Source organism: Ornithorhynchus anatinus, chromosome 11, assembly GCF_004115215.2.
Source record: "Ornithorhynchus anatinus isolate Pmale09 chromosome 11, mOrnAna1.pri.v4, whole genome shotgun sequence".
In the NCBI taxonomy this organism is placed as follows: Eukaryota; Metazoa; Chordata; class Mammalia; order Monotremata; family Ornithorhynchidae; genus Ornithorhynchus; species Ornithorhynchus anatinus.
In genome coordinates this window covers 26645432-26671966 of record NC_041738.1, presented here as the reverse complement: position 1 = coordinate 26671966, position 26535 = coordinate 26645432, and the positions used below count along the sequence as shown (strand labels likewise).

The 26535-nt window shown below is 56.0% G+C and overlaps 1 protein-coding gene across 4 annotated transcripts; it reads left to right on the top strand.

Annotated features, from left to right (window-relative positions):
• The first annotated feature begins 1678 nt into the window (after nucleotides 1-1678).
• Nucleotides 1679-22850, top strand: LOC100074926 (cytochrome b-c1 complex subunit Rieske, mitochondrial). Of its 4 annotated transcripts, none has more exons than XM_007671476.4 (2): nucleotides 1679-1967; nucleotides 21954-22850. In XM_007671476.4, exons 1-2 carry the CDS (start codon nucleotides 1694-1696, stop codon nucleotides 22562-22564), a joined length of 885 nt encoding a protein of 294 aa, XP_007669666.2. In that variant the 5' UTR covers nucleotides 1679-1693; the 3' UTR covers nucleotides 22565-22850. The 4 variants fall into 4 exon arrangements, with proteins under 4 accessions (XP_007669666.2, XP_028931736.1, XP_028931737.1 ...); XM_029075903.2 differs by lacking the exon at nucleotides 1679-1967 and adding an exon at nucleotides 11986-12230; XM_029075904.1 differs by lacking the exon at nucleotides 1679-1967 and adding an exon at nucleotides 18556-18649.
• The last annotated feature ends 3685 nt before the right edge of the window (nucleotides 22851-26535 follow it).

The window sequence follows — 26535 nt, the reverse complement described above, 5'->3', positions numbered from 1 at the left end:
GTGTCTGCCGCATCTGTCGCGTTGTACTCTCCCGAGTGCTCAGTACGGTGCTCCGCACAGAATAAGCGCTCAGTAAATTCCACGGATGATGATTACTAATGTTGGCATTTGTTAAGCGCCTACTACGTGCAGAGCACCGTTCTAAGCGCTGGGGGAGATACAGGGGAAGGAGGTCGTGCCACGTGAGGCTCACGGTCTTCCCCCCCCCCCCCCGTTTCACAGCTGAGGGAACTGAGGCCCGGAGAGGTGAAGTGACTCGCCCGCGGTCACACAGCTGACAAGGGGCAGAGTCGGGATGAGCGCTCGATGAGTAGTAGTATTATTATTATTATTGTTTGCAGCCCTGCTCCTTCACTGAGCTACGAACACTGGAAGTACTCGTCGATTTTCGATCATGGTGGTCGGTGATGATGTCCCAGGTATGAGGAACGGTGGGGAGCCGGAAGAGAAGCGAATCATATCTCTCCTTGGAGAATGCCTTCTTTCAAGTTGCAAGCCCCAACTTCCCTAAATTAATTTATCTCTCCTCCCATCGCGTCGGTAAGAAATGGCATCGCCCCCTTCAAGCCATCAAAAAGCTGTCTTACTAGAAAGACGCCGCAACAGTCCAACAGAGCAAATGAATGTCTCTCCCCCTACCCAAAGCCACGATCCGCCTCGTTCTCTAACTTCCGTAATAATCGCGATAACGAGTGTGGTGCTTGTGAAGTGCTTACCATGTGCCAAGCACCGTCCTAAGCGCGGGGGTAGGCGGAGAAGCAGCGCGGCTCAGTGGAAAGAGCCCGGGCTTGGGAGTCACGGGTCACGGGTTCTAATCCCGGCTCCGCCACCCGTCAGCTGGGCGCCTTCGGGCGAGTCGCTTGACTTCTCGGTGCCTCGGTGACCTCGTCTGGAGAATGGAGATGAAAGCTGTGAGCCCCACGGGGGCCAACCTGATGACCTCGTGTCTTCCCCGGCGCTTAGAACAGTGCTCGACGCAGAGTAAGCGCTTAACAAATACCAACGCTATTGTTATTAGGAAGTATTGAGGTTGGACACAGTCTCTGTCCCACATGCGAGCTCGCATCCTTAATACCCATTTTCCAGATGAGGCAACCGAGGCCCAGAGAAGTTAAGTTACTCATCCAAAGGCACACAGCGGACGAGTGGCGGAGCCAGGATCAGAACGCAGGTCCCGCTGACTCCCAGGCCCTGCCACGCTGCTTCTCTGCCCCTCTCTGTTCACTTTTGAAACATCACAGAATATTATTCCCACTGACCTCCTGGCTACAATCGGGGCGGGGGGGGGCGGGGGTCAAAAATGCCTCAGTTGGTGGGGAGGAGTAGAGTCATGAAGTGCCTGGACAGGCAGCGTGCAAATTCCACTTTGCTGCACGGTTATTTGATCGGCACAAGCGGACCGATGTCTTCTAACGGTGGGAAAGTAGAGTTCTGGGACCTCTTAGGCCCAGGGTATAAATCGAGTAGCAGCGTAAGAAAGATTTATCAATCGTGCAGTTCGACTTTTCAGAGTAAAGTATTCTGATTCCCATCAGCGCTCATCAAGGTAAGCAGTGAGGGATATGCGCACTTCCCAGATCACCAGAAGGCCATTTTGCGTAACATATATATTGTGGTAGATGGAAGGAGATGAGTACGGGCTCTGAGGCAGTGAACCCATCTGGGAGAATTTGGATTAGATCCTCCGAGGGAGATGGCAGTTGTGAAGAGAGAGTCCCACAGAACCCTTGTAAAGGTCTCACGGAAGAAGAGGAGGCGGCCGGTGAACACTAACGTAAGAGCCGAAGAGGATGGAGAGGTCGAAGAGGGCCCGAAGGGCACGGGAGCTTTGGCCGAAATGAGCGGTGATAACGGTTTCCGTTCACAAGAGAAATCTGGGAACTCCCTGAAAACCGGGCTTAATGTCATTTCTCTCTTCCGATCCTCCAGAAATTCGTCGGTGAGAGGCTCCGACCGCGCCGAACACGGTAACCGTCCTAGTAATACCGATGATGTCGGTATTCGTTAAGCGCGTGCTACGCGCAGAGCGCTGCTCTAAGCGCTGGGGTAGCTTCAGGGTCATCAGGTGGTCCCCCGTGAGGCTCACGCTCTTCAGCCCCATTTTCAGATGAGGTGACTGAGGCCCAGAGAAGCGAAGCGACTCGCCCACGGTCACCCAGCTGACGGGTGGCAGAGCTGGGAGTCGAACTCGTGACCTCTGACTCCGAAGCCCGTGCTCTTGCCCCTGAACCGCGCTGCCGCTCCAATTCGGCAGTATTAATGTGCAGAGCACTGTACTGAGCGCTTGGAATGGACAAATCCAGGGTGACCCGGCTGGGAGGGGGGAGGGACTGACCGTTGAGGGGATGCTGATCATAGGGGGGGCCTCACCCCCCCGGTCGCTTTCAGAGAAATGCTAAGACAGAGCTCTTGCCGGTGGGGAGTGTGTCCTTTTATCCATGCTTTCCTTCATTCGATCGTATTTATTGAGTTCTCACCGGGTGCGGAGCGCTGTACTAAGTGCTTGGAAGAGAAGCGGCCTGGCTCAGTGGAAAGAGCGCGGGCTTTGGAGTCAGAGGTCACGGGTTCAAATCCCCGCTCGGCCATTTGTCAGCCTGTGGGCGAGTCACTTCACTTCTCGGTGCCTCGGTTCCCTCATCTGCAAAATGGGGATTAAGACCGGGAGCCCCACGTGGGACGACCCGATTCCCCCGTGTCTACCCCGGCGCTTAGAACGGTGCTCGGCACGTAGTAAGCGCTTGACAGATACCGACGTCGTTATTATTAATAAAGAGAGACGATCCCTGCCCACACCGGGCTTACAGTCTGTCCCAAGTGCTTAGTGTAGCGCTCTGCACACAGTAAGGGCCCAATAAATACGATCGACTGACTTACGGGCAACGTAGCGGCGGAGCGGTTCTTCGCTCACCGAGGGCAGCGAATATGTCTGTTTATCGCTCTCCTGTACTCTCCCGAGCCCCCCTCCGGTGCTCCGCACGCAGAAAGTGCTCGATAGATGTGATTGACCGACTGGCAGCTTAGCGATGGAGCAGCCGTCTGCTCGCTGTGGCCGGGGATCGTGTCCGCTCCCTCCGTAGGACCGTCCTCCCCCAGGTGCTTAGACAGCGCCCTGCACGCTGGAAGCGCTCAGCAAACACCACCGACGGATCGTCCACGTTTGTGGGATTTGTCAAGTGCTTACTGTGTGCCAGACACCGTTCTAAGCGCTGGGGTAATCAATCAGGTTGGACGCAGTCCCGGTCCCACGTGGGGCTCACGGTCTCCATCCCCTGAGGCCCAGAGAAGTGAAGTGACTCGCCCAAGGTCACACAGCGCACAGGTGGCGGAGCCGGGGCTAGAACCCGGGTCCTTCTGACCCCCCAAACCCACGCTCCGTACACTGGGCCAGGCCGCTTCTCGCTGCCTGATGTGAGTCAGAGGTCATGAGTTCGAACCCCGGCCCTGCCACTTGGCAGCCGTGTGACTGTGGGCGAGTCACTTCACTTCTCTGGGCCTCGGTTACCTCATCTGGGAAATGGGGATTAACCGTGAGCCTCACGTGGGACGACCCGATTACCCTGCATCTACCCCGGCGCTTAGAACGGTGCTCGGCACGTAGTAAGCGCTTAACGGATACCAACATTGTCATTATTAAATATGGCGCAGTTCTGTGATTGAAATTTTCACCGACACCTTCGAAACCACCGGTTCCACTTACTAACCCCCCTCCCTTGAGTTGCTCTGCAACGATTTTCGATAAATGGTTTCAACTTTTCCTCGCACGTCATTCTCACCCCTCGGTGCTCCGGCTTTAGCATTAATCGGACAAATCGTCGGTTATCTGGGCTCAAATCTGACAAATTAAATTGCGGGGAATGAAATAAGTTGAAGATCGATAATATCTGAATGATCAATTAATCACTCCCTGTAATTAAAACTACCGAATCCTGGTAACTTCCATTTACATTTTATTACAGAATTTCTAATTTAGAGCTTTCAGGCAATTGTATTGATTGGCGGCATACTTATCATACCCGGTAATCAAATAATTTATTAATCAGCCCCTCTTTATAGGAGATCCCATTTAATTATCAAAGCCTTGTACTCAAGAGAGGGATTTATCGAGCTATTGATGTTTTCTTTGCCAGCCTGCTGGGTAGGAGGTCTGGGATGTTATGCAAGCTTTCCTTCCAAAAAGGTTCCGGGGACAAATATTTACGTCCCAGGTAAACATAGGCATTAAAAGCGTTCTTCCAATTCATATTTTAACTTTCATCTTTCTCACAAAGATTTTTTTTTTTCTTCCACTTCATTGACTGTTACTTGCAAAAGCACTCTTGAGATCTTCCGACGAAAGGGGCAAGAAGTGCGAATTGTTATTATCCGGAAATACAAATTAAATACCGCGTAGATTACAATCTCGTTCTCTGCTGGCATCCATTTTGAAGTAAGCGCAAATAAAGCTTCTCGTTCAACCTATGATTTAGTATTTCACTGCAAAATTCGGAGTGGCGGCGGCCCATTTCGCTTCCACCGACCGTCTCCGCAGATTTCTGTAGAAGCGAAGATGACACGTAATTTTACGAAACAGCTCGACACACCCGTGCGTCGGGCAACTATTCTTCTCCCTCCTTTCCCTACCGCCCGTCCTCGGCTTCCCCGAGGCGGTCGAAAGGGCACTCGGGGTGTTTCGTGCGCCCTTGCCCGGTTTTCTTGCTCTCAACATTGGGGTGGAAAGTTGGGGGTGATAAAGGTAGATGGGGACATCTTCTACAGCTCTGTCTAAAGAGGGATAGCTGTGGAGCAGTTTGGCCTAGTGGAATACCGCAATTATTATTATCATTATTACCCGAGGGAAAGAGCATGGGCCTGGGAGTCAGAGAACCTACGTTCTTATGCTGGCTCTACCACTTGCTTGCTGTGTGACCTAGGATAAGTCATTTGACTTCTCTCTCCTCATCTGGGATCAGATAGCTGTTCTTTCTCCTACTTAGGCGGTGGAGACCCGTGTTGAACAGGACTGACCCGAACGGTGTCTGACGCATATTAGGTACTTGACAAAACCCTAATTAATCAATCGATCGATTCTCGAGGCAGCTTCGTTGGGGCCAGACGCCGTGCTGAGCTCCAGGGTAGATGCGGTAGAAGCGGTTTGAACCCGGTCTCTGTCCTACGTGGGGTTCACAACCTGAGGGGGAAGGAGAACAGGTATCTTATCCCCACTTTTAGAGATGAAGAAACTGAGGCCCAGAGAAGTTAAAAGCCCAGGTAGTTCGGTCATTCGTTCGGTCGTATTTATTAAGCACTCACTGTGCGCAGTGAACTAGACGAAGCGCTCGGGAAAGTACAGCTCACTGTCTAAAGGAGGGGAGACAGATATGAGTACAAATAAACAGACATCAATATAAATAAATAAATGACAGATACGCACATATGTGCTGCTGGGAGGGGGGAAGAGCAGAGGGAGCAAGTCAGGGCGATGAAGAAGGGAGTGGGAGATGAGGAAAATAATGTTGGTATCTGTTAAGCGCTTACTACGTGCCGAGCACCGTTCTAAGCGCTGGGGGAGATACGGGGGAAGGAGGTCGTCCCACGTGAGGCTCACGGTCTCAATCCCCGTTTTACAGACGAGGGAACCGAGGCCCAGAGAAGTGAAGTGACTCGCCCACGGTCACACAGCTGACAAGTGGCAGAGCCGGGATTCGAACCCTGATGAGTACAACAACAATAAGCAACAGAAACACACTGGAATGGCCCCCCCCCAGCGAGGTCCTGAAGTCTCTTTCCCGGGCAAGTCTTTTGAATCAATCGACCTCAGAGAAGCAGGGTGGCTCAGTGGAAAGAGCCCGGGCTTGGGGGGGGGGTCAGAGGTCATGGGTTCGAATCTCGGCTCCGCCACTTATCCGCTGTGTGGCTTTGGGCAAGTCACTTCACTTCTCTGCGCCTCAGTTACCTCATCTGGAAAATGGGGATTAAGACTGTGAACCCCACGTAGGGACAATCCGATTAACTCGCATCTCCCCCCAGCCCTCAGAACAGTGTCCGGCACAGAGTGAGCGCTTAACGGACGCCATCGTTATCGTTATTGTTTTATGGTATTCGTTTAGGGCTTACTTCGTGCCACCGTACAAAGCGCTGGGATAGACGAAAGCTAATCACGTCGAAAATAGTCCACGGCCCACACGGGGCTCACGGCATTAATGCCCATTTTCCAGATGGGGCAACCGAGGCACAGAGAAAATAAAGACTTGCCCAAGGTCACACACTTATTGCCAGCTTTCTGAGGGCGGAGCGCTGTACTAGAGGCTTGGGAGAGTGCAACATAGCGAAACAGATATCAAGTTTATGGAGAGTTAATCATTTCTCCGTCTGGAAGCCGGAGTTTGGACCTGATGGCCGCTTCGCGATCTTTCCAGTCGTCATATTCTGTGAGTCTACGACTCTATAAAGCCCAAGGTGCGGTGGATAAAGAGGACAGGTAGGAGGAGTCAGATTTTAGTCATTCAGCAATGAGCTCAAGTCACCACGGTTTGCTCACGATCACCTTTTATTCCAGGAAAGCACGGTCGTGTAGGACTTTACCGTGGCTTCGGTTCTCGACAACATCGCGCACGCCGACTCAGTCTTGAAAACAGACGGCATCGACGGGGTCCTAAAACTTGGGGTGCAAGTTGCCTCAAGGAATATTTGCCCCTTGGGATCTGTAGTGGCGCTGGATTGCTTTCTAAAAGCATCTGGAAATATCTGGAAATGGACCTCAGGTCGAGAGGCTCACGCTGACTTTCAGAGAGCCTAGAAAATTTTGAGGGGAAAAGGTTAAAATTAAAACATGAGAGATTTGGCGGTTTTGGGGGACCTTCGCGACGACATGTACGTCGCCCCACAGGTGACTCGCTGGCGGGGAAACCCATCAGCTCTTAAACAAAACCTGCAAATGAATCATCCTTAATGAATGTGACTAACGCATTGAAGAACTACCAATTAAAATATGAATTCATTCATTCGGTAGTATTTATTGAGCGCTTACTCTGTGCAGAGCACCGTACTAAGCGCTTGGAATGGGCAATTCGGCAACAGATAGAGACAATCCCTGCCCATCGACGGGCTCGCCGTCTAATCGGGGGAGACGGACGGACAGAAACAGGACAACTTAATCACGATAGATAGAATCAAGGGGACGGATGCCATATTTACGGAATAAATAGGGCAATAAAAATCTAGACGAATGAGCCCAGTGCTGAGGGGGAGGGGAAGGGAGAGGGGGAGGAGCAGAGGGAAAGGGGGCTTAGCTGAGGGGAGGTGAAGGAGGAGCAGAGAGGGAGCAGAGGGGAACGGGGAAGCTCAATCTGGGAAGGCCTCTTGGAGGAGGCGAGCTTCATTCATTCAACGGTATTTATGGAGCGCTTACTACGTGCGGACCGCTGTCCTAAGCGCTTGGAATGGACAAATCGGTCAGGAGGACAGGAGAAGCAGTGTTAGCCAGTGAAGAGCACAGGGGCCTGGGAGTCAGAAACACCGGGGGGGAGGGGGGGGGGTCTAATTCCAGCTTCACCACCTGTGTGCTGTGTCAGCTCGGGCAGATCACACGGGAAGCAGCGCGGCTCCGTGGGAAGAGCCTGGGCTTCGGAGTCCGAGGTCATGGGTTCGACTCCCGGCTCCGCCGCTGGGCAGCCGGGTGACTGTGGGCGAGTCACTTCCCTTCTCTGGGCCTCGGTTCCCTCATCTGGAAAATGGGGATTAACCGTGAGCCTCACGTGGGACGACCCGAGGACCCTGGATCTCCCCCAGCGCTCAGAACAGTGCTCTGCACGTAGTAAGCGCTTAACGAATGCCAACGTTATCATTATGATTCTTATTACTTAACTTCACCGAGCCCCACATACCTCGTCTGTCAAATGGGTATTAAGACTGTGCGTCCCATTCTTTAATTCATTCAGATGTATTTACTGAGCACTTACTCTTCGCAAAAGACTCTATTCAGCGCTTGGGAGAGTACGGTGTAAACGAGAAACCGACCCGTTCCCTGCCCACAACACGCCTACGGTGTAGAGGGGGAGACAGACATTAACGTGAATAAATTTCAGATCTGTATTTAAGTGCCACCCGCGCGGGGTCGCCCCCGGAGAGTTTCCAGGACTCTACCCGTCTCGGCTACGGGAGGGAGAGTCAAGCGGAGGCCCGTCGGTTCCATCCTTAGCTTGGGCGGCGGCTACGAGCGGAAGGCCGTCGGCTCCCCGTCAAAATCCCCCTGTGCCGGGCAGCGGCGGCGCGGGAGAGCGTCGAGGACGGAGACTCAACTTCGCCGCGTGGAAGGACGGTGAGGAGGCCTGAATCGAGGCAACAAGTCGGGGCGACACGGAAGGGAGAGGAAGCCGAGGAAAGGATTATCTCGCATTTACCCCAGCACTTAGCACAGTGCCTGATATCGTAGTAAGCGCTTAAATGTGACCGAAAGAAAGATGACCGTGGATTGTCAGCTCACGGTGGGCAGGGAATGTATCTGTCGACCGTCGCACCGTAACCGTCCGAGCGCTTAGGACAGTACTCTGCACACAGCGAGCCCTCGAGAAATGCCGCCGATGATGAATAAGAATGATAACGTTGGTATTTGTCTCTATCTGTTGCCCATTTGGCCATTCCTTCCAAGCGCTCAGCACAGTGCTCTGCACGTAGTAAGCGCTCAATCAATACTAGTGAACGAACGGGTGAATCTGTTAAGCGCTTACTTGTCAGCTGTGTGACCGTGGGCGAGTCACTTCGCTTCTCTGGGCCTCAGTTCCCTCATCTGTCAAATGGGGATTAACCGTGAGCCTCACGTGGGACGACCTGATTATCCTGTATCTCCCCCAGCGCTTAGAACAGTGCTCGGCACATAGTAAGCGCTTAACAGTTACCAACATTATTGTTATTATTACCGTGTGCTGAGCAGTGTTCTAAGCGCTGGGGGAGATACAGGGGAATGAGGTCGTCCCACGTGAGGCCCACGGCCTTAATCCCCATTTTCCAGATGAGGTCACGGAGGCCCAGAGAAGTGAAGTGACTCGCCCACGGTCACACAGCTGCCAAGTGGCGGAGCCGGGATTCGAACCCACGATCTCTGACTCCCAAGCCCGGGCTCTTTCCACTGAGCCGCGCTGCTTCCCTTCAAATGACTGCATAGACGCTTGTCAGCCGGGTAAGCTCGACGTGGACGGGGAACGTGTCTGTTTGTCGTCATATTGTAATAATTCTAATCATTGTAACGATGGTATTTGTTAAGCACATACTTTGTGCCAAGCACTGCTCTAAGCGCTGGGGTAGATGCAGGATTATCAGGTGGTCCCACGTGGGGCTCACAGTCTTAATCCCCGTTTTCCAGATGAGGTAACTGAGGCACAGAGAAGCCAAGCGACTTGCCCAAAGTCACTCAGCAGACACGTGGCGGAGCCGGGATTCGAACCTATGATCTCTAACGCCCAAGCCTGGGCACTTTCCACTAAGCCACCGTGTGCTTAGTACAATGTTGTGCACACAGTAAGAGCTCAATCATATTAATAATGATGACGTTGGTATTAGTTAAGCGCTTACTATGTGCAGAGCACTGTTCTAAGCGCTGGGGGAGATACAGGATAATCAGGTTGTCCCCCGTGAGGCTCACGGTTAATCCCCATTTTCCAGATGAGGGAACTGAGGCACGGAGAAGTGAAGTGACTCGCCCACAGTCACACAGCTAAGTGGCAGAGCCGGGCGTCGAACCCGTGACCTCCGACTCCGAAGCCCGGGCTCCTTCCCCCGAGCCCCCGTGCGCTTAGTACAGTGTTGTGCACACAGTAAGAGCTCGATAAATACTCCGCCACGTGTCTGCTGTGTGACCTTGGGCGAATCGGTTCACTTTTCTGTGCCTCAGTCACCTCATCTGGAAAAGGGGGATCGAAACTGCGAACCCCACGTCGGACAGGGACTGCGTTCGACGCGATTTGCTTGGATCCACCCCAGCGTTTAGTACAGTGTCTGGCATATAGTAAGTGCCTACTCCCTTCTGGATCACCCCGACTTGCTCCCTTTGTTCTTCCCCCCTCCAGCCCCACAGAATTTATGTCCGTGGCTGTAATTTATTTATTTTTAATGACGTCGGTCCCCCCCCACCCCTAGGCTGCAAGCTTGTTGTGGGCAGGGAACGTGTCCGTTTATTGTTGTATTGTACTTTCCCAAGGGCTTGGTACAGTGCTGTGCACACAGTAAGCGCTCAATAAATACGATTGAACGAATAAATGAACAAATACCATAATCATTATTACAACTGAATGACTGACTCTAGACTGTAAGCCCACTGTGGGGAGGGAATGTGCTCTGTCCACTAAGCCACGCTGCTTCTCTTCTTGTACTTTCCAAGCGCTTAATACAGTGCTCTGCCCACAGTAAGCGCTCAATAAATCTGAATGCTAAATCGCCTAGTGGATAGAGCCTGGGCCTGGGAGTCAGAGGTCACGGGTTCGAATCAAATGCCATCATTATTATTCCCTTCTAGACTGCGAGCCTGTTGTGGGCAGGGATTGTCTCTATTTGTTGCTGAATTGTACTTCCCCAGCACTTAGTACAGCGCTCTGCACACAGTAAGCGCTCAACAATATGACTGACTGACTGAATCAATGAAGAAGCAGCGTGGCTTGGTGGAAAGAGTCTGGGCTTGGGAGTCAGGGATCGTGGGTTCGAGTTCCTACTCTGCCACTTGTCAGCTGCGTGACTTGGGGCAGGTCACTTTACCTCTCTGAGCCTCAGTTACCTCATCTGTAAAATGGGGATCAAGACTGTGAACCACAAGTGGGACAACCTGATGACCTTGTATCCCTCACCCCCAATGCTTAGAACAGTGCTTGGCTCATAGGAAGTGCTTAACAAATACCACCATTATTATTATAGTTATAATACCGTTATTATCCAGGGCTTAAAACGGTGCTCGGCACATGGCAAGTGCTTAACACGTTCCATTATTATCATTATTATTATTATTATACCATTATTATCCCACATTTAGAACAGTGCTTGGAACATAGTAAGCACTTAACAAATGCCAACATTATTATTATAATACCATTATTGTCCAGCACTTAGAACAGTGCTTGGCACAAAGTAAGGGCTTAAGAAAATACCATCATTATTATTATTATTATTGACTGACTAAATGAATGAATGAATGAATGAATGAACGGATGGATGAATGACTGACTGACTGAATGGATGAATGAATGACTAAATGACTGACTGACTGAATGGATGGCTGAATAAATGACTGAATGGCTGACTGACTAAATGAATGATTGACTGACTGAATGACTGACTGACTGACTGACTGAATGGATGACGGAATGACTGACTGCATGGATGAATGAATGACTAAATGAATGACTGACTGAATGGATGGCTGAATAAATGACTGAATGGCTGACTGACTAAATGAATGATTGACTGACTGAATGACTGACTGACTGGATGACTGAAGGACTGACTGAATGGATGAATGAATGACTAAATGAATGACTGACTGAATGGATGGATGAATAAATGACTGCATGGATGAATGAATGACTAAATGAATGACTGACTGAATGGATGGATGAATAAATGACTGAATGGCTGACTGACTAAATGAATGATTCACTGACCGAATGACTGACTGAATGAATGACAGCCGAGAAGCTAAAACGTTCCACGGCGCCTGCGCACTTCCCCCTTTTCCCTCAGGCCTCTCTCTCCCCCGCTCCCCCTCCCAGGCGCCCGCGCACTTCTCCCCTCCTCCCTCGGGCCTCTCGCCCCCTCCCTTCAGCGCCTGCGCACTTCTCCCCTCCTCCCTCGGGCCTCTCGCCCCCCCCCCCCGGCGCCTGCGCACTTCTCCCCTCCTCCCTCGGGCCTCTCGCCCCGCCCCCGGCGGCGGCCGCCGCGCTGACGCGAGCCGTCGCGGCGCGATGACGTCGGTGCCGCGCGCCCTGGGAGAGGCGAAGGTCGTGGTGGTGGGGAGGGAGCCGCCTCAGCCGCCTCAGCCGCCGCCGCCGCCGCCATGTTGTCGATGTCGGCGCGTTCGGGGCCGCTGGCGCCGGTGCTGTGGGCGTCGGGCCGCGCGGTGGCGGGGCCGCTGCGGCCGCTGGCTCAGGCCTCGCTGCCCCCCGCCGCCCCCGAGCCGGCCGCGCCGCCGCCGCCGCCGCCCCCGCCGCGCCGGCCCTTCCTCAGCCAGCGCCCCGACGCCCGCGGCCTCGCCGCCGCTCACCGCCTCAACGGTCAGTCCTTCGTCCTCCCCGCCCCGGACGGGGAACCCTGCGTTTGCCCTTTCGCAGCGCTTAGGACAGTGCTCCGCACCCAGTCAGCGCTTAACAGATACCAGCATTAGGATGATTATTCCCCTGTCTCTCCCCCAGCGTTTAGAGCAGTGCCCCGCACAGAGTCAGCGCTTAAGAAATACCGACATTATTATTCTTCCCCTGTCTCTCCCCCAGCGCTTACAACAGTGCTCTGCACAGAGTAAGCGCTTAACAAATACCAACATCATTATTATTATTCCGTAGTTGCCCCAGCGCTTAGAACAGTGCTCAGCACAGAGTCAGCGCTTAACAAATACCGACATTATTATTCTTCCCCTGTCTCTCCCCCAGCGCTTACAACAGTGCTCTGCACAGAGTAAGCGCTTAACAAATACCAACATCATTATTATTATTCCGTAGTTGCCCCAGCGCTTAGAACAGTGCTCCGCACAAAGTAAGCGCTCAACAAATACCAACATTATTATGATTATTAGTCCCCTGTCTCTCCCCCAGCGCTTAGAACAGTGCTCTGCACAGAGTCAGCGCTTAAGAAATACCGACATTATTAGTATTATTATCACCCTGTCTCTCCCCCAGCGCTTAGAACAGTGCTCTGCACAGAGTAAGCGCTTAACAAATACCAACATCATTATTATTATTCCGTAGTTGCCCCAGCGCTTAGAACAGTGCTCCGCACAAAGTAAGCGCTCAACAAATACCAACATTATTATGATTATTAGTCCCCTGTCTCTCCCCCCAGCGCTTAGAACGGTGCTCTGCACATAGCGCTTAACAAATACCAAACATTATTATGATTATTGTTCTCCTGTCTCTCCCCCAGCGCTTAGCACAGTGCTCTGCACGTAGTAAGCGCCTGGATACCAACGTCATTATTATAATTAAAGAAGCAGTCGGTGGAAAGAGCCCAGGCCGGGGCGTCAGAGGTCGTGGGTTCGAATCCCGCCCCGGCCGCTTGTCAGCTGGGTGACTGTGGGCAAGTCACTTCACCTCTCTGGGCCTCAGTGACCTCATCTGGAAAATGGGGATGAAGACCGTGAGCCCCACCTGGGACCACCCGCTGACCCTGTGTCTACCCCAGCGCTTAGAACGGTGCTCTGCACCGAGTAAGCGCCTAACAGATGCCAACATTATTATTCTCTGTACCTCAGTTTCCTCATCTGGAAAGTGGGGATTAACTGTGAGCCTCACGTGGGACAACCCGATCACCCTGTCTCTCCCCCAGCGCTTAAACAGTGCTCTGCACGTAGTAAGCGCTTGACAAATGCCAACATTATTATTATTCTCCGTACCTCGGTTTCTTCTTCCGTAAAATGGGGACGAAGACGGTGAGCCTCACATGGGACAACCTGATGACCCTGCATCTCCCCCAGCGCTTAGAACAGTGCCCTGCACACAGTCAGCGCTTAACAGGCGCCAACATCATCATTGTTATCCCCCGGCCCCACCCGATCGCTCACCCTCCCGTCGCCCCCAGCGCTTAGGGCGGTGCTCGACCTGGAGAAATGGCGTGGCTCAGTGGAAAGACCAGACCGTGCGCCCGTCAGAGGGCGGGGACCGTCTCCGTCTGCTGCCGATTTGTCCATTCCAAGCGCTTAGTACGGTGCTCAGCACAGAGTGAGCGCTCAATAAATACTACTGAACGAAAGAGTCCGAGCTGGGGAGTCAGAGGTCGTGGGTTCTCATCCCCGCCCCTGGTCTGCTGGGTGACCTTGGACGAGCCCTTTGACTTCTCTGGGCCTCCGTGACCTCATCTGCAAAACGGGGCCGAAGCCCGGGAGCCCCACGCGGGACAACCGGATGGCAATAATGTCGGTATCGGTTAAGCGCTTACTAAGTGCGGAGCACTGTTCGAAGCGCTGGGCGGGGGGGGGAGATACAGGATAATCAGGCTGTCCCACGTGAGGCTCACAGTTAATCCCCATTTTCCAGATGAGGGAACTGAGGCACAGAGAAGGGAAGTGTGACTCGCCCACAGTCGCGCGGCTGACAAGTGGCAGAGCTGGGATTGGAACCCGTGACCTCTGACTCCCAAGCCCGGGCTCTTTCCACTGAGCCCATGGCACGGGGCCGTGGGTTCTAATCCCGCCTCCGCCCCCGGTCTGCTGGGTGACCTCGGACGAGTCCTTCGACTTCGCTGGGCCTCGGTGTCCTCGTCTGCGGAATGGGGGTGCAGCCCTTGAGCCCCACGAGGGACAAGCCGATGACCTCGTATCGATCCCAGCGCTCGGACTAAGCGCCGGGAGGAGGGGCGGGGGAGTCAGAGGCCGTGGGTTCTGATCCCCGCCCCCGGTCTGCTGGGTGACCTCGGACGAGTCCTGGGACTTCTCTGGGCCTCGGTGACCTCGTCTGCAGAACGGGGCCGCAGCCCGGGAGCCCCATGTGGGACAGCCGGACGACCTCGTATCCGTCGCGGCGCGTAGAGCAGTGCTCAGCACAGAGTGAGGGCAAGCGGCGAGACTCAGTGGCCCGAGGCCGGGCTGGGGCGCCAGAGGTCGTGGGTTCCGATCCCGCCCCGGGCTGCTGGGTGACCTTGGGCGGGTCCCTTGACTTCTCTGGGCCTCGGTGACCTCATCGGCGAGATGGGGCTGAAGCCATGGAACGACCAGATGACCTTGTGTCCGCCCCGGGGGTTAGAACGGTGCTCGGCGCATAGTAAGCGCTTATCGAATACCGTCATTGTTATTAATTATTAAATGCCGCCGTCGTCGTCGTGATCGTTTGAGCCCCCGGGGCGTGTGTCACACACCGTCCCAAGCGCCGGGGCGGAGGATACGGGCAAATGGGGTGGGATGCGGTCCATGTCTCAGGTGGGGCTCACGGCCTCCGTCCCCGTTTTACAGATGAGGTAACTGAGGGACGGAGAGAGGCAGTGACTCGCCCGAGGTCACACAGCGGACAAGTGGCGCATCCGGGATTAGAACCCGTGACCTTCTAGTCACTAGGCCATGCCGCTTTTCACAGTATTGAGCGCTTGGGTAAGGATGGGGCGACGTGGGGATCGAAACGGAAGGGAACGCTTAATAATAATAATAATAATGATGATGTCGGTATCCGTTAAGCGCTTACTCTGCGCGGAGCGCCGTTCTAAGCGCTGGGGTAGACACAGGGTCATCAGGTGGTCCCACGAGGGGCTCACGGTCTTCATCCCCGTTTTCCGGTTGAGGGAACTGAGGCCCAGAGGAGTGAAGTGACTCGCCCAGGGTCACCCGGCCCACAGGTGGCAGAGTCGGCAGTGGAACCCATGACCTCTGTCTCCCAAGCCCGGGCTCTTTCCACCGAGCCGCGCCGCCTCTCCGCACCTGCCCCCGCGAGGCTGAGGGAGAGTAGGTGAGCCGGACTGGCGCCCGCCTCGTGGTAGTGATGATGGTAGTTGTGGTATTTGTCGGGTGGTCACTGTGTGCAAAACGCCGTACCGACCGCTGGATTAGATGTGAGATCGTGAGGTGCCACGTGGGCGCCTCGGTCTAAGCGGGAAGGAGAGCTGCTTTTTGAACCCCCTTGAGGGAACCGAGGCACAGGGGAGGGAACAACAATAACGAAGCCGCGCGGCTCAGTGGCAGGAGCCCGGGCTTGGGAGTCAGAGGTCACGGGTTCGGCTCCCGGCTCTGCCACCCGTCAGCCGTGGGACTGTGGGCCAGTCACTTCACTTCTCCGGGCCTCGGTTCCCCTCGTCTGGAAAAGGAGGATTAACCGTGAGCCTCACGTGGGACGACCCGAGTCCCCCGTATCTTCCCCAGCGCTTAGAACGGTGCTCCGCGCGTAGGAAGGGCTTAACGAATACCAACATTATTATTATTATTATTATTATTAATCACCTATTATGTGACAAGCACTGGGGTAGATACAGGGTAATCAGGTTGGACACAGTCCCTGACCCACGTGGGGCTCACAGTCTTAATCCCCATTCTACAGGTGAGGGAACTGAGGCCCGGAGAAGTGAAACGACTCGCCCGAGGTCACGGCGGACGGGTGGCGGAGTCCGGATTCGCACCCACGCTTGACCTCCCGACTCCCGGCCCCGGGCTCTATCCGCTGGGCCTTGCTGCTTCCCCCCCTTGTCCCAGCGACTTGCCCCAGGTCACAGGGCGAGCGTGTGGCAGAGCGGGTATTAGAACCCAGGGCCTCGCTGCCTCATTCGATTGTACTTATCGAGCGCTCACTCTGCGCAGAGCACTCCCTCGCCGGGTTGGGTAGGGAGGGGCAAATTTCCAAGGAATTTGGCCGAGAACAGAACGTATTGAACGGCCCGGCCCTAAGTCCTCCCCGTTAAGGTCGTTTTTTGACCCCACGAGTACCTCGGGATCCTCCTGAAGCGAAGCGGCGTGGCTCAGTGGAAAGAGCCCGGGCTTGGGAGTCAGGGGTCATGGGTTCGAGTCCCGGCCCCCGCCACTCGTCAGCTGGGCGACTGTGGGCGAGTCACTTCACCGGGCCTCAGTTCCCTCGTCTGGAAAATGGGGATTAAGACCGTGGGCCTCACGGGGGCCGACCTGAAGACCCGGCATCGACTCGAGCGCTTAGAACGGTGCTCTGCACATAGTAAGCGCTTAACGGATACCGACGTCATTATTCTACAGCTGCCGCCCGGAGAGAGCGGAGAACCGGCGGGCGGGGATGGAGGTGGGAGCCTAGAATTTCCTCCAGACCGTAAGCTCGCCGTAGGCAGGGAATGCGTCTGGCGGCTCGCCGGTGCTTGGTACAGTGCTCTGCGCTCAGTGTGATCGCGATAAATATAATTGGAGTGGGGAGGGAGGGGAAACCATTCAAGGTCAGGGCTGGGCAGGTAGGCAGTTTCCTATTTTGGAAGAATGCGGGACGGCTCGGAGCATTTAGCACGGTGGAGGCTTGTTGGAGCGATCGCTTGGGTTAATCGCACGCCTTCTCTCCGCGTGGCTTTTTAAAACATACTCGCGCGTGTCGGATCGTCTTGGAGAGAAGTCGGTATTTTTGTTGGGCCAGAAGTCGACCCTGAAGCCAGTGAGGCTTTGTAGCAGCGAAACGGAAGGTGGGGAAAAATAATTGGCTTTTTCAAAGTTAACCGGTGAAGCAGTTGACCGTTTGTTTTCCCAAATTAATGTTTTCGGTTTAAAGCCGGGGGAAGGAAAGCACACCGCCCAGGGTGATCGGGACTGTGAATATTTATTTCTCTGAAATGAGGGTTGGAGTTCAGAGGGAAGGGCACGAAACCGGGGCAACGAGGTGCATTTCCTTTTTTTTTTTTTTTTTTTTTTATGGTTTCTGTTCAGCGTTTAGTATGTTCCAGACACTCTGCCGAGCACTGAGATGGTCACGTGCTGATCAGCTTGGGCCCGGTCCCTGTCCCACAGAGGGCTCCCAGTCTTAATTCCCGCTTTGCAGATGAGGTAACCGAGGCACAGGGAAGTAAAGTGACGTGTCCGAGGTCACTCGGCAGACATAGGGCAGAGCCCAGGATTAGAACCCAGGTCCTTCCGACTCCCAGGCCGCGCTGCTTCAGACGGCCACCCCACATCAGTCTCCTGCCGGAAAGGCCTCGGCCTCCGTTTCTAAGCGAGGGAAAGGGAGCCAAAGTGCATGTGCTCGTGAGAAAATGGTTTTCTCATAGAAGCCTCTTCGGCTGGTCTCGGCCCGAATGATCGGGGGGGCAAATCCTGGGAGTCGGAAGGACCCGGGTTCTAATCCTAGCTCCCCCGCTTGGCTGAGTGACCTTGGGCGAGTCATTTCTTAGCCTCCGTGATCTCCTCGGTAAAATTGATCGCTCTCGTTCTGGTCCGTCCGTCTCCCCCGATTAGACCGTGCGCCCGTCACAGGGCGGGGACCGTCTCCGTTACCGATTTGGCCATTCCAAGCGCTTAGTACGGTGCCCTGCGCCCAGCGCTCAATAAATACTATTGAATAGAATTGTTTCTCCCAGGCTAGGAGAACGTGAACCACATGTGGACATAGAGGTGTGACCCGGGAGAGCCCTACCCCAGCCTGGAGCTCCCTCTCCGTATGTGCCGGACCCCCACTTTCAGTCCCCTCGCGGGGTCGTACCCGGAGAGTTTCCAGGCCTCTGCCAGCCTCTTCTGCCCGAGGGAGAGTGAAGCAGAGGCCCACCCATTCCATTCCTAGTTTGGGCAGTGGCTAACGAGCGGAAGGCCATCCGCTGAAGGTCAGAACTCACCCTGCGCAGTGGCGCGGGAGAGAGTCGAGGGCGGAGACTCGGGTTTACAGCCGGGAAGGCAGCGGCGGTAAACCACTTCCGTATCTTGCCCAAGAAAGCGCTCTCTGCATATACTGCCAGAAAGGTGGAAGGGGGAGGCGAGGCGTTGCGGGAGAGATGTTCCCCGGAGTCGCTGTGGGCCGGAGACGACTCGACAGGCGGACGCCACGAGACCGCCCCCCGAGCCTCCTTAAAGGTCACGTCTCCTCCGGGAGTTTTCCCCTGGCTCCCTCTCCTTTCCGTGATGTCTGTGCACTTGGATCTCTGACCTTCGGGCATTCGCTACGCGCCCCACCCTCAATCCCGAAGCACTTCCCTACCTCTCTGTAATTATCTATCGTAAATCTTTTCATATTAACATCTGTCCCCCCCCCCCCCCCCCCCACCCAGATTAAGCGGGGAACGCGTTGGCCCACTCTGTGGTATCGCAGTCTCCCAGGCGCTCAGTACGGTGCTTTGCGCGTAGTAAATACCGCCGAATAACAAACCCTGACGTGTTGAGGGATTTAACAGATGTCCCATCCGGTCGCCGTCGACGCGAACAGAGTTTAAGAAAGAGCTGCAGGGTTTTAGAGTAGGGGAGTTACTGGTTCACCCTCTTAGACCGTGACGCCTGTGCGGGGTAGGGACCGTTTCCAACCCGATCGTCTTGGATCTCTCCTAGCTCTTCGAATAGTGCTCGGCACAAAATAAGTGCTTGACGATCGGTTAACCTGAATTCGTCGTTCCTGGTCTGCTCGGGAATCGGGGGATTTCTAGATCTGTCGTTCATAGCTATTGTCTCAGCTGTATATTTGTCTTTGCTGGCCCTCACCCGTTAGACGGAGAGTTTCCTGAAGGCAGAATTTGCAACTTCATGTTCCTTTTGTGTGTTCTTCCGGTCTGTAATACAGTACGCGGGCAGAAAGAAGGAATAAATCCTGTCGACTCAAGTTGGACCGTCCAACCTGCCTGCCTGTATTACTGATTCTGAGTACGGTTGGCCGTGCTTAGGAGCAGGATCCATTCTAGACTAGATCGGAGTATTCTGTCTCCGAAGGATGGCTGAGCCAAAGCCCCGCGGGCCAGTGAGCGATACAGTGTCGTCTGAAAGCTTCGTATTTCCCACTGAAACCTCTGGAACGTGGTTTCCCTCAGAAAGGTGCAGAATGGAGAAAAATTTGAATAGACTGTGAAGTGGTCCGTTTGAAAAGTAGCCGAAGCGTCAGAGGCGGTAAATTCTGTTCCCGCAGAACCTCGCCTTGCGGAAAATCCGTATTCCAGTGCTCACGCCTTGGCCGTTGCTAGGCTCTGACCAAAAAAAAAAAAAAAAAAAAACCAACAAACCCGGGACGGTTCTCCAACACCTCGTCTACTTAGACCGTTTTGTGGATCCCCTTATATCCGGACAGATGCTTACTGAGGAAAGAATGTTCCCTAATTCCTCGATAGCGCACAACTCAAATCGTGCGATTACAGATCTGCGTCCTGGCAGAGCAGGCTACCGAAATGGACCGAGGTAGGGGGGAGATTTGAAAACTATTGGAGATTTTCAGATTGCCGTGAAATGAGAGCTCTTGCGGATGTGGTTATCGTCTGCCTTAGCCTTAGACTGGTGTCTGGCACATAGCAGAAACTTGACGGACACAATAATGGCCACCCCGGCGCTGGGAACGGCGCTGTCACGTAGTAGGTGCTTAAGTAGCATCATTAATATCCGACAGATACGGAGATCTGCCGGTCGGTATTTCTGTGTCTTCCCCAGCTCCCCTTGATCGTTTTTCCGGTTGGTGTTCCCGCTTCCATCTCTTTGTCCCTCTCCGGGTGTCTGACCGTCTTCTGCGGAGCCAGCTCGGCCGTTCTTCTCTCCTCTGATTGCGCTACGGGCTTTCAGGCCTCTGCTCTCCCCTCTACGGGGCGGCCGCTCCTCCATTCCTCTCCTCCTCCTCCTCCGGTCCCCGGCCCCTCCTGACCGAGATGGCAGGAACGGTAATAATAATGGCGATATTTGTTAAGCGCCTGCTCTGTGCCGGGCACTGTACTGAGCTCCGGGGTACAAGATAATCAGGCTGGACCCAGTCTGTGTCCCACGTTAAGGCTCACAGTCTTAATCCCCGTTGTACAGATGAGGTGACTGAGGCACGGGGTCACATGGCAGACGGGCAGCAGAGCCAGGGTTAGACCCCGGGTCCTCCTGACTCGCAGGCCCGTGCCCGGTCCACCAGGCCACGCCGGACCGTGGGATGAGGAGGCAGGAAAAGCTTTGGGAAGCCCCAGGGCCGAGAGATGGATAGCAACCCCGGCGCCCCGTGCCGGAGGCTGGCACGCTAGGGAGGAGAGTTCTTATGCCACCTTCTGGTACAGTCGCCAGGGTTGGCAGTGTTCGGATCTGTGTTAGAGATCCAACTTCTGGACTCTAAGATCAGGCAGAGAGGTTGAAACGGGTGAGCCGTTAGAGCGGAGGCCTTGGCAAACCTCTTTTTTTTTTTTTTTTTTTGGCCGGGGCTGGGCGGGAGCACCTTGCTGTTTCCTTTGAGGGATGACGGAATGGAGTCGGAGAGTACACCACCATCTCAAGGGGCAACTCTGAGGATCGCTGGGGGATTGCCGCCGGTCTTCAGTGTTTCATTTCCGCCCCTTCCCCAGCCACCCTCCTGCTCCGCGGTCACCGCTCCGGGGTCTTCCACTCAGCACTGTCCTTCTACCCGAGCGGAGAAGCGTGACCCTAGGCAAAAGTGGACCAGGCGAAGCCCCAGATCGCCAGGGAAAGGTATATTCTGTGGCAGCCGCGTCAGAGGCTGTCAGTGCCTGCTTTTGAGAGTTCACCTTGCAGTTCTGTCCGACCCCGTACCGATCTTCCCACCGAGGTAAACCCAGTTCTGCCAGTTTGTGTGTTTACTCTGGCTAGAATATTGACAGGGAACTAGAGCACTCATCCGCCGAGGCAGTCGCGTGCCGTGGTGTCGGCGAGTACTGGGGCGCGAGTCTCCGTAAGGCGTCGACGTGCAGAAACGCAGCCCGGGCACCGTAGGGGGATTGGGAGCCGTAGGACCACCGAGTCCTGTCGATGTGCTACACGATACACGGCACACGTCGTCCGGTCTCGTTGACAGGGAACTAGAGCACTCATCCGCCGAGGCAGTCGTGTGCCGTGGTGTCGGCGAGTACTGGGGCGCGAGTCTCCGTAAGGCGTCGACGTGCGGAAACGCAGCTCGGGCACCGTAGGGGGATTGGGAGCCGTAGGATCACCGAGTCTCTCTACACCATACCCGGCACACGTCGTCCGGTCTCGGATCCACGTAGTGGAGTGGCTGATTCCCTCCGGGGGGAGATTGCTTCCTCTGTTAACCGTGCCCCCGGTCGTGATTTTTTTTTTTTTTCCCCCGAGTCCAGACTGCTTTTACGGTGGGGTTTCTGTTTAATCTTTGCTCGACGAGCCGCGGTTGTTTCAGAAGTTAGCATCCCGGCGCCTTGAAATGTTCACCCAGCTGGGCTCTTAGAGTCTTCCTTTTGTCTTGCAGCTCCCGCTTCCGTTCGTTATTCCCACACAGACATCAAAGTGCCCGATTTCTCCGACTATCGCCGCGCCGAAGTGTCGGATAGCACGAAATCTTCAAAAGACAGCAGCGAGGCGAGGAAAGGCTTCTCCTACTTGATCACCGCCACGACGACCGTCGGCGTGGCCTACGCGGCCAAGAACGTCGTCTCCCAGTTCGTCTCCAGCATGAGCGCCTCGGCCGACGTGCTGGCCATGTCGAAGATCGAGATCAAGCTGTCCGATATCCCGGAGGGGAAGAATATGGCTTTCAAGTGGAGAGGGAAACCTCTGTTCGTGCGTCACCGGACCCAGAAGGAGATCGAGCAGGAGGGGGCCGTCGAAGTGTCCCAGCTGCGAGACCCGCAGCACGATCTAGACCGCGTGAAGAAGCCCGAGTGGGTCATCCTGATCGGCGTCTGCACCCACCTCGGCTGCGTCCCCATTGCCAACGCCGGAGATTTCGGCGGCTATTACTGCCCTTGCCACGGCTCGCACTACGACGCCTCGGGCCGAATCCGGAAGGGGCCCGCCCCGCTCAACCTCGAGGTCCCGGCTTACGAATTCACCGGCGACGACCTCGTCATCGTCGGGTAGCGCCCCGGACTCGAGTCGCGCGGCCCTCGGCGGCGACTCGTGTCCGGGAGGGGGAGTCCGGCGTGGTTTAGATAGGGAGATTGGAGCCGGTTTCAGTCCGCTGTCGCTGTGTGAGAATCTTCCCCCGAATCAAGGAGCTCCGTATAATGAATACCCTCGAGTGTCCGCTGTTCATAAAGTCACCGGCGAGCGTCGTTTGGCTCTTCGTCTCCTCGCGGTCGTATTGTTATCTGTCCCCCGACAGCGCTTCCCAATTAAAAATGATTTGCAGGCCCGGCCTACGGAATGCTTGTGTTTTTGTGGTCCATTGCGAAGTCTTTTTCAAGTTTTATCGAGTCCCATCGTCTGCCTTTACCTGGGTATTAATGGTGTCAGGATCACGGTCGCGGGCTTGCGATTGGGTTGAAGGGGTGACCTTCGTCTTTCCGGGGCTGGCTTTCGGCCCCCGGAGGCGTTCCGGGATCGTTAGCGCCCGGCCCGGGCCCCTCGCGTCCCCCTCCCCCGTCCCGTAACTCTCCTCAACGGCACGGTTTCTTCCGCTCGGGAGCTAGGGTGGCCCCTGGTTGAAATGTCTGTCAGACGGGATCGTCAGTTCGGTGAATTAGAGTCGGATGAAGTTGGGACCTCGGGTCGGCCACTGAATTCTTCTCCACCCTCCCTCCCTTCCTTTCTGAGCAGTCCTTCCGGTTCAAAGGCGGCGGGGATGGTTTCTCGGAAAAAGCCCCCGTATCAAGTCCTGGGATCATCAGAGGACCGCGGTGACCTGTCGCGACACTCGTAGCGGTGACTCTCGACAGCGGCGTTTCTGGCCCCGTCGGACAAAAAAAAAAGCGAGCGTAAAAGCGTTTGCCGGCCAAATGGCTACGTCCGCGCCCTCCTGTTTAGAAGTGCGGGTTCAGTGTGATGCAAGGTGGGAATTTTCCAGACTGACGAGAGGACAGGTGCCCAAGCGGAGGTATCCTTGGAAGTGACCTGCCGTAATCCTTTTGCTCCTACACACCCAGAGCAGGACCCTCTCTAGACTGTGACCTCTTTTGGGGGCCGGGACGACGTCTGCCCGCTCTAGTGTACCGTACTCCGCCAAGTGCTCTGCACACGGAAGTGCCCGGTAAGTAGGACTGACCGGTAACTCGTCCTATTCCGCAGCGTGGCTCGGCGGAAAGAGCCCGGGCTTGGGAGTCGGAGGTCACGGGTTCGAATCCCGGCTCTGCCACTTAGCTGCGTGACTGCGGGCGAGTCACTTCACCTCGCCGGGCCTCGGTTCCCTCATCCGTAAAACGGCGTGGGACGACCTGATGACCCTGTATCTACCCCAGCGCTTAGAACAGCGCGCTGCACATAGTAAGCGCTTAACAGATGCCGCCGCTATTATCATTCTCCTTGTGGCGTCCCTCCAGTCAGTCCAACCCCCCGCCCCCCCCCCCCCCAAATAAGTCCTGTGCAGAGTTCTTGACTCCGGTTTCCTTGTCTAGTAGACCGGGTCGTATGAACAGCGATCCTTGAGAATCTAGAGCGTGCGTGGAGGATATTCCGAGCCGTTCAAGACTTCCAGGGAAGACTGAGGTAAAGCGGACGTGACGGAGACGCCGGAACGGGTTCCCGAGGGAGATGAGGGAGTAGACGTTCCCGGTGGCTGAAGAACAGGCAACTGTCCTAGATGGTTTAATGATCCTTCCGCTGGTAGCGGGAGGCTGGATCAGGTGACCTCCCAGTGTCCCCGCTAGCTCAACGAGTAAGCCTGGCTCGGTTTTATCGTCATTCTGTCTCCGGAGACCGTTCTTTCGATGGGCCCGCAGCTTTAACGGCGGCGCTTAAGGGCCTGCGCGTCACGCCGTCCGTCCCCTCCGCTCGCGTCCCTCCGTCTTCTCACGGCCGAGCGCCCGGACCTTCCGGCTAGCCGCCTCTAAGACCCCGCCGCCCAAGTGAAGAGGAAAGAGACGACCGAGATACCGCCCAGGGCAGCGGTCTTAAACGTAAAAGCCGGAGGGGCTGTCAGTGGCCGAGATTCACTTAGCGGGGTACGGGTCTCGGCCGCTCATCGCTTCCCCTCGGGGAGGCCGAGGGCTCCGAGCTGCAAAAGCCGTCGCCGTCGGCAGCCTGGAGCCCACCTGGGCCGGTCCTCGCCCAGCCCCCCGGCGGCGCCCTGGGCCGGTCGGCGCCGTCCCCTCCAGGAACGCATTTATTGAACGTTTCTGCCGTGCCGATCGCCGTGCTGGGCTCTTAACGCGGTACGATCTCCGTCTGCCCGCTCTCGGCAGCCTGAAGGGGGAGGGAGAGTGACGTCGGTGTCGGTTGAGCGCTGACCACGTGCCCAGCACCGTTGTAAGCGCCGGGGGAGATACGGGGGAATCGGGTCGTCCCACGGGAGGCTCACGGTCAATCCCCGTTTTCCAGATGAGGGAACCGAGGCCCGGAGAAGCGAAGCCACTCGCCCACGGTCCCGCGGCTGACGGGTGGCAGGGCCCGGGAGTCGAACCCGTGACCGCCGACTCCGAAGCCCGGGCCCCTTCCGCTGAGTCACGCTGCTTCAAGACGGTCTTCTCCTTTTCACGCTGCTTAGAGGAGCAGCGTGGCTCGGCGGAAAGAGCACGGGCTCCGGAGTCGGAGGTCACGAGGTGGAATCCCAGATCGGCCACTCGGCTGCGCGTCTGCGGGCGAGTCACTTCTCTGGGCCTCAGTTCCCTCGTCCGTAAAACGGGGCCGAGGACTGCGAGCCCCACGTGGGACAAGCCGATTCCCCCGCGTCTCCCCCAGCGCGTAGAACAGTGCCCTGCACGTAGTGAGCGCTTAACAGATACCAACGTCGTCATTTCTCCCCCGACGTAGTAAATGATAACCACGCTATCCGGTAAGCCCTTCGCCGGATCGGGTGCCGACCCCGTCCCTCCCGAGGCTCAATTCGAAAGGCCGGGAGGGCGGGGATCGTCTGTGTCTCCCGAATTTGGAAACCCGCCCGGGGAGGGTGGGTGATCTGGCCGGGGTCACGTAGACCCACGGCGGGACCGGGGTGAAGCGCCGGACGGCCTGGCTCTTCTCCCCGCCCCACCGGGCCGTGGGGTGGAGCGGCCAAACCTCGCTTCCCGCCCATCCCGCTGAAGCCGAGGAGGCCGGAGATGCCCCCGCCCTTCCGGCCGTCGTTAGGGAAACCTCTCCGGCTGAGTTTGCCCTCTGACCCTCTTGGGCGGAACCCCGTACCTTTCCCTCGACTCGGGGGGCCTCCGCTGTCCGGACGGGACCCCCTCGGTGGGCGACCCTCCGGTTCCGTTCCGAACTCTCTCCCCGCCTCCCGGCAGCGGGGGCGAAGGGGAAACTCCCCCTCCTCACTTCGGGGACCGGATCGTAATAACGTTGACGACGACGTCGGTGTCCGTTCAGCGCCTGCGATGTGCCGGGCACCGTCCTAAGCGCCGGGGTGGACACGGGGGAATCAGGTTGCCCCACGTGGGGCTCACGGTCTCGATCCCCATTTTACGGAGGAGGTCGCTGAGGCACCGAGAAGCGAAGCGGCTCGCCCGGGGTCGCACGGCTGACAAGTGGCCGAGCGGGGATTCGAACCCGGGACCTCGGACTCCGAAGCCCGCGCTCTTTCCACTCCGGTGTCTGGAACGGGAGCGGGTTCCTGAGGCGGACGGGCAGCGGGATTCCTCCGCTCCCCTTCGGCCTCCGACCCGTTGGACCCGAAGCTTGGTCTTTCGGGTTCTTATCATCGCTTCAACCATTCGCCAACGAGCCTGTCGCCAAAATCCCCCCCACCTGCGTTCTTCGAACGGTCTGCCCCTTGACGTCCAGGAACGCGTCTCGTTCGCGCCTGTACCTTTTCGTGGCTCAGCGGAAGGAGCCCGGGCTTCGGGGTCCGGGGTCACGAGTTCGACTGCCGGCTCTGCCGCTCGTCAGCTGGGTGACTGCGGGCGGGTCGCTTCTCCGGGCCTCGGTTCCCTCATCCGGAAAACGGGGGTCAACCGTGAGCCTCC

Bases quoted from the DNA above. Each gene is read 5' to 3' on its own strand.
- LOC100074926 (XM_007671476.4), top strand. From the start codon at position 1,694: ATGGCAGTTGTGAAGAGAGAGTCCCACAGAACCCTTGTAAAGGTCTCA. The intron at 1,968-21,953 runs GTAACCGTCCTA...TTTGTCTTGCAG, and splicing joins CTCCGACCGCGCCGAACACG to CTCCCGCTTCCGTTCGTTAT.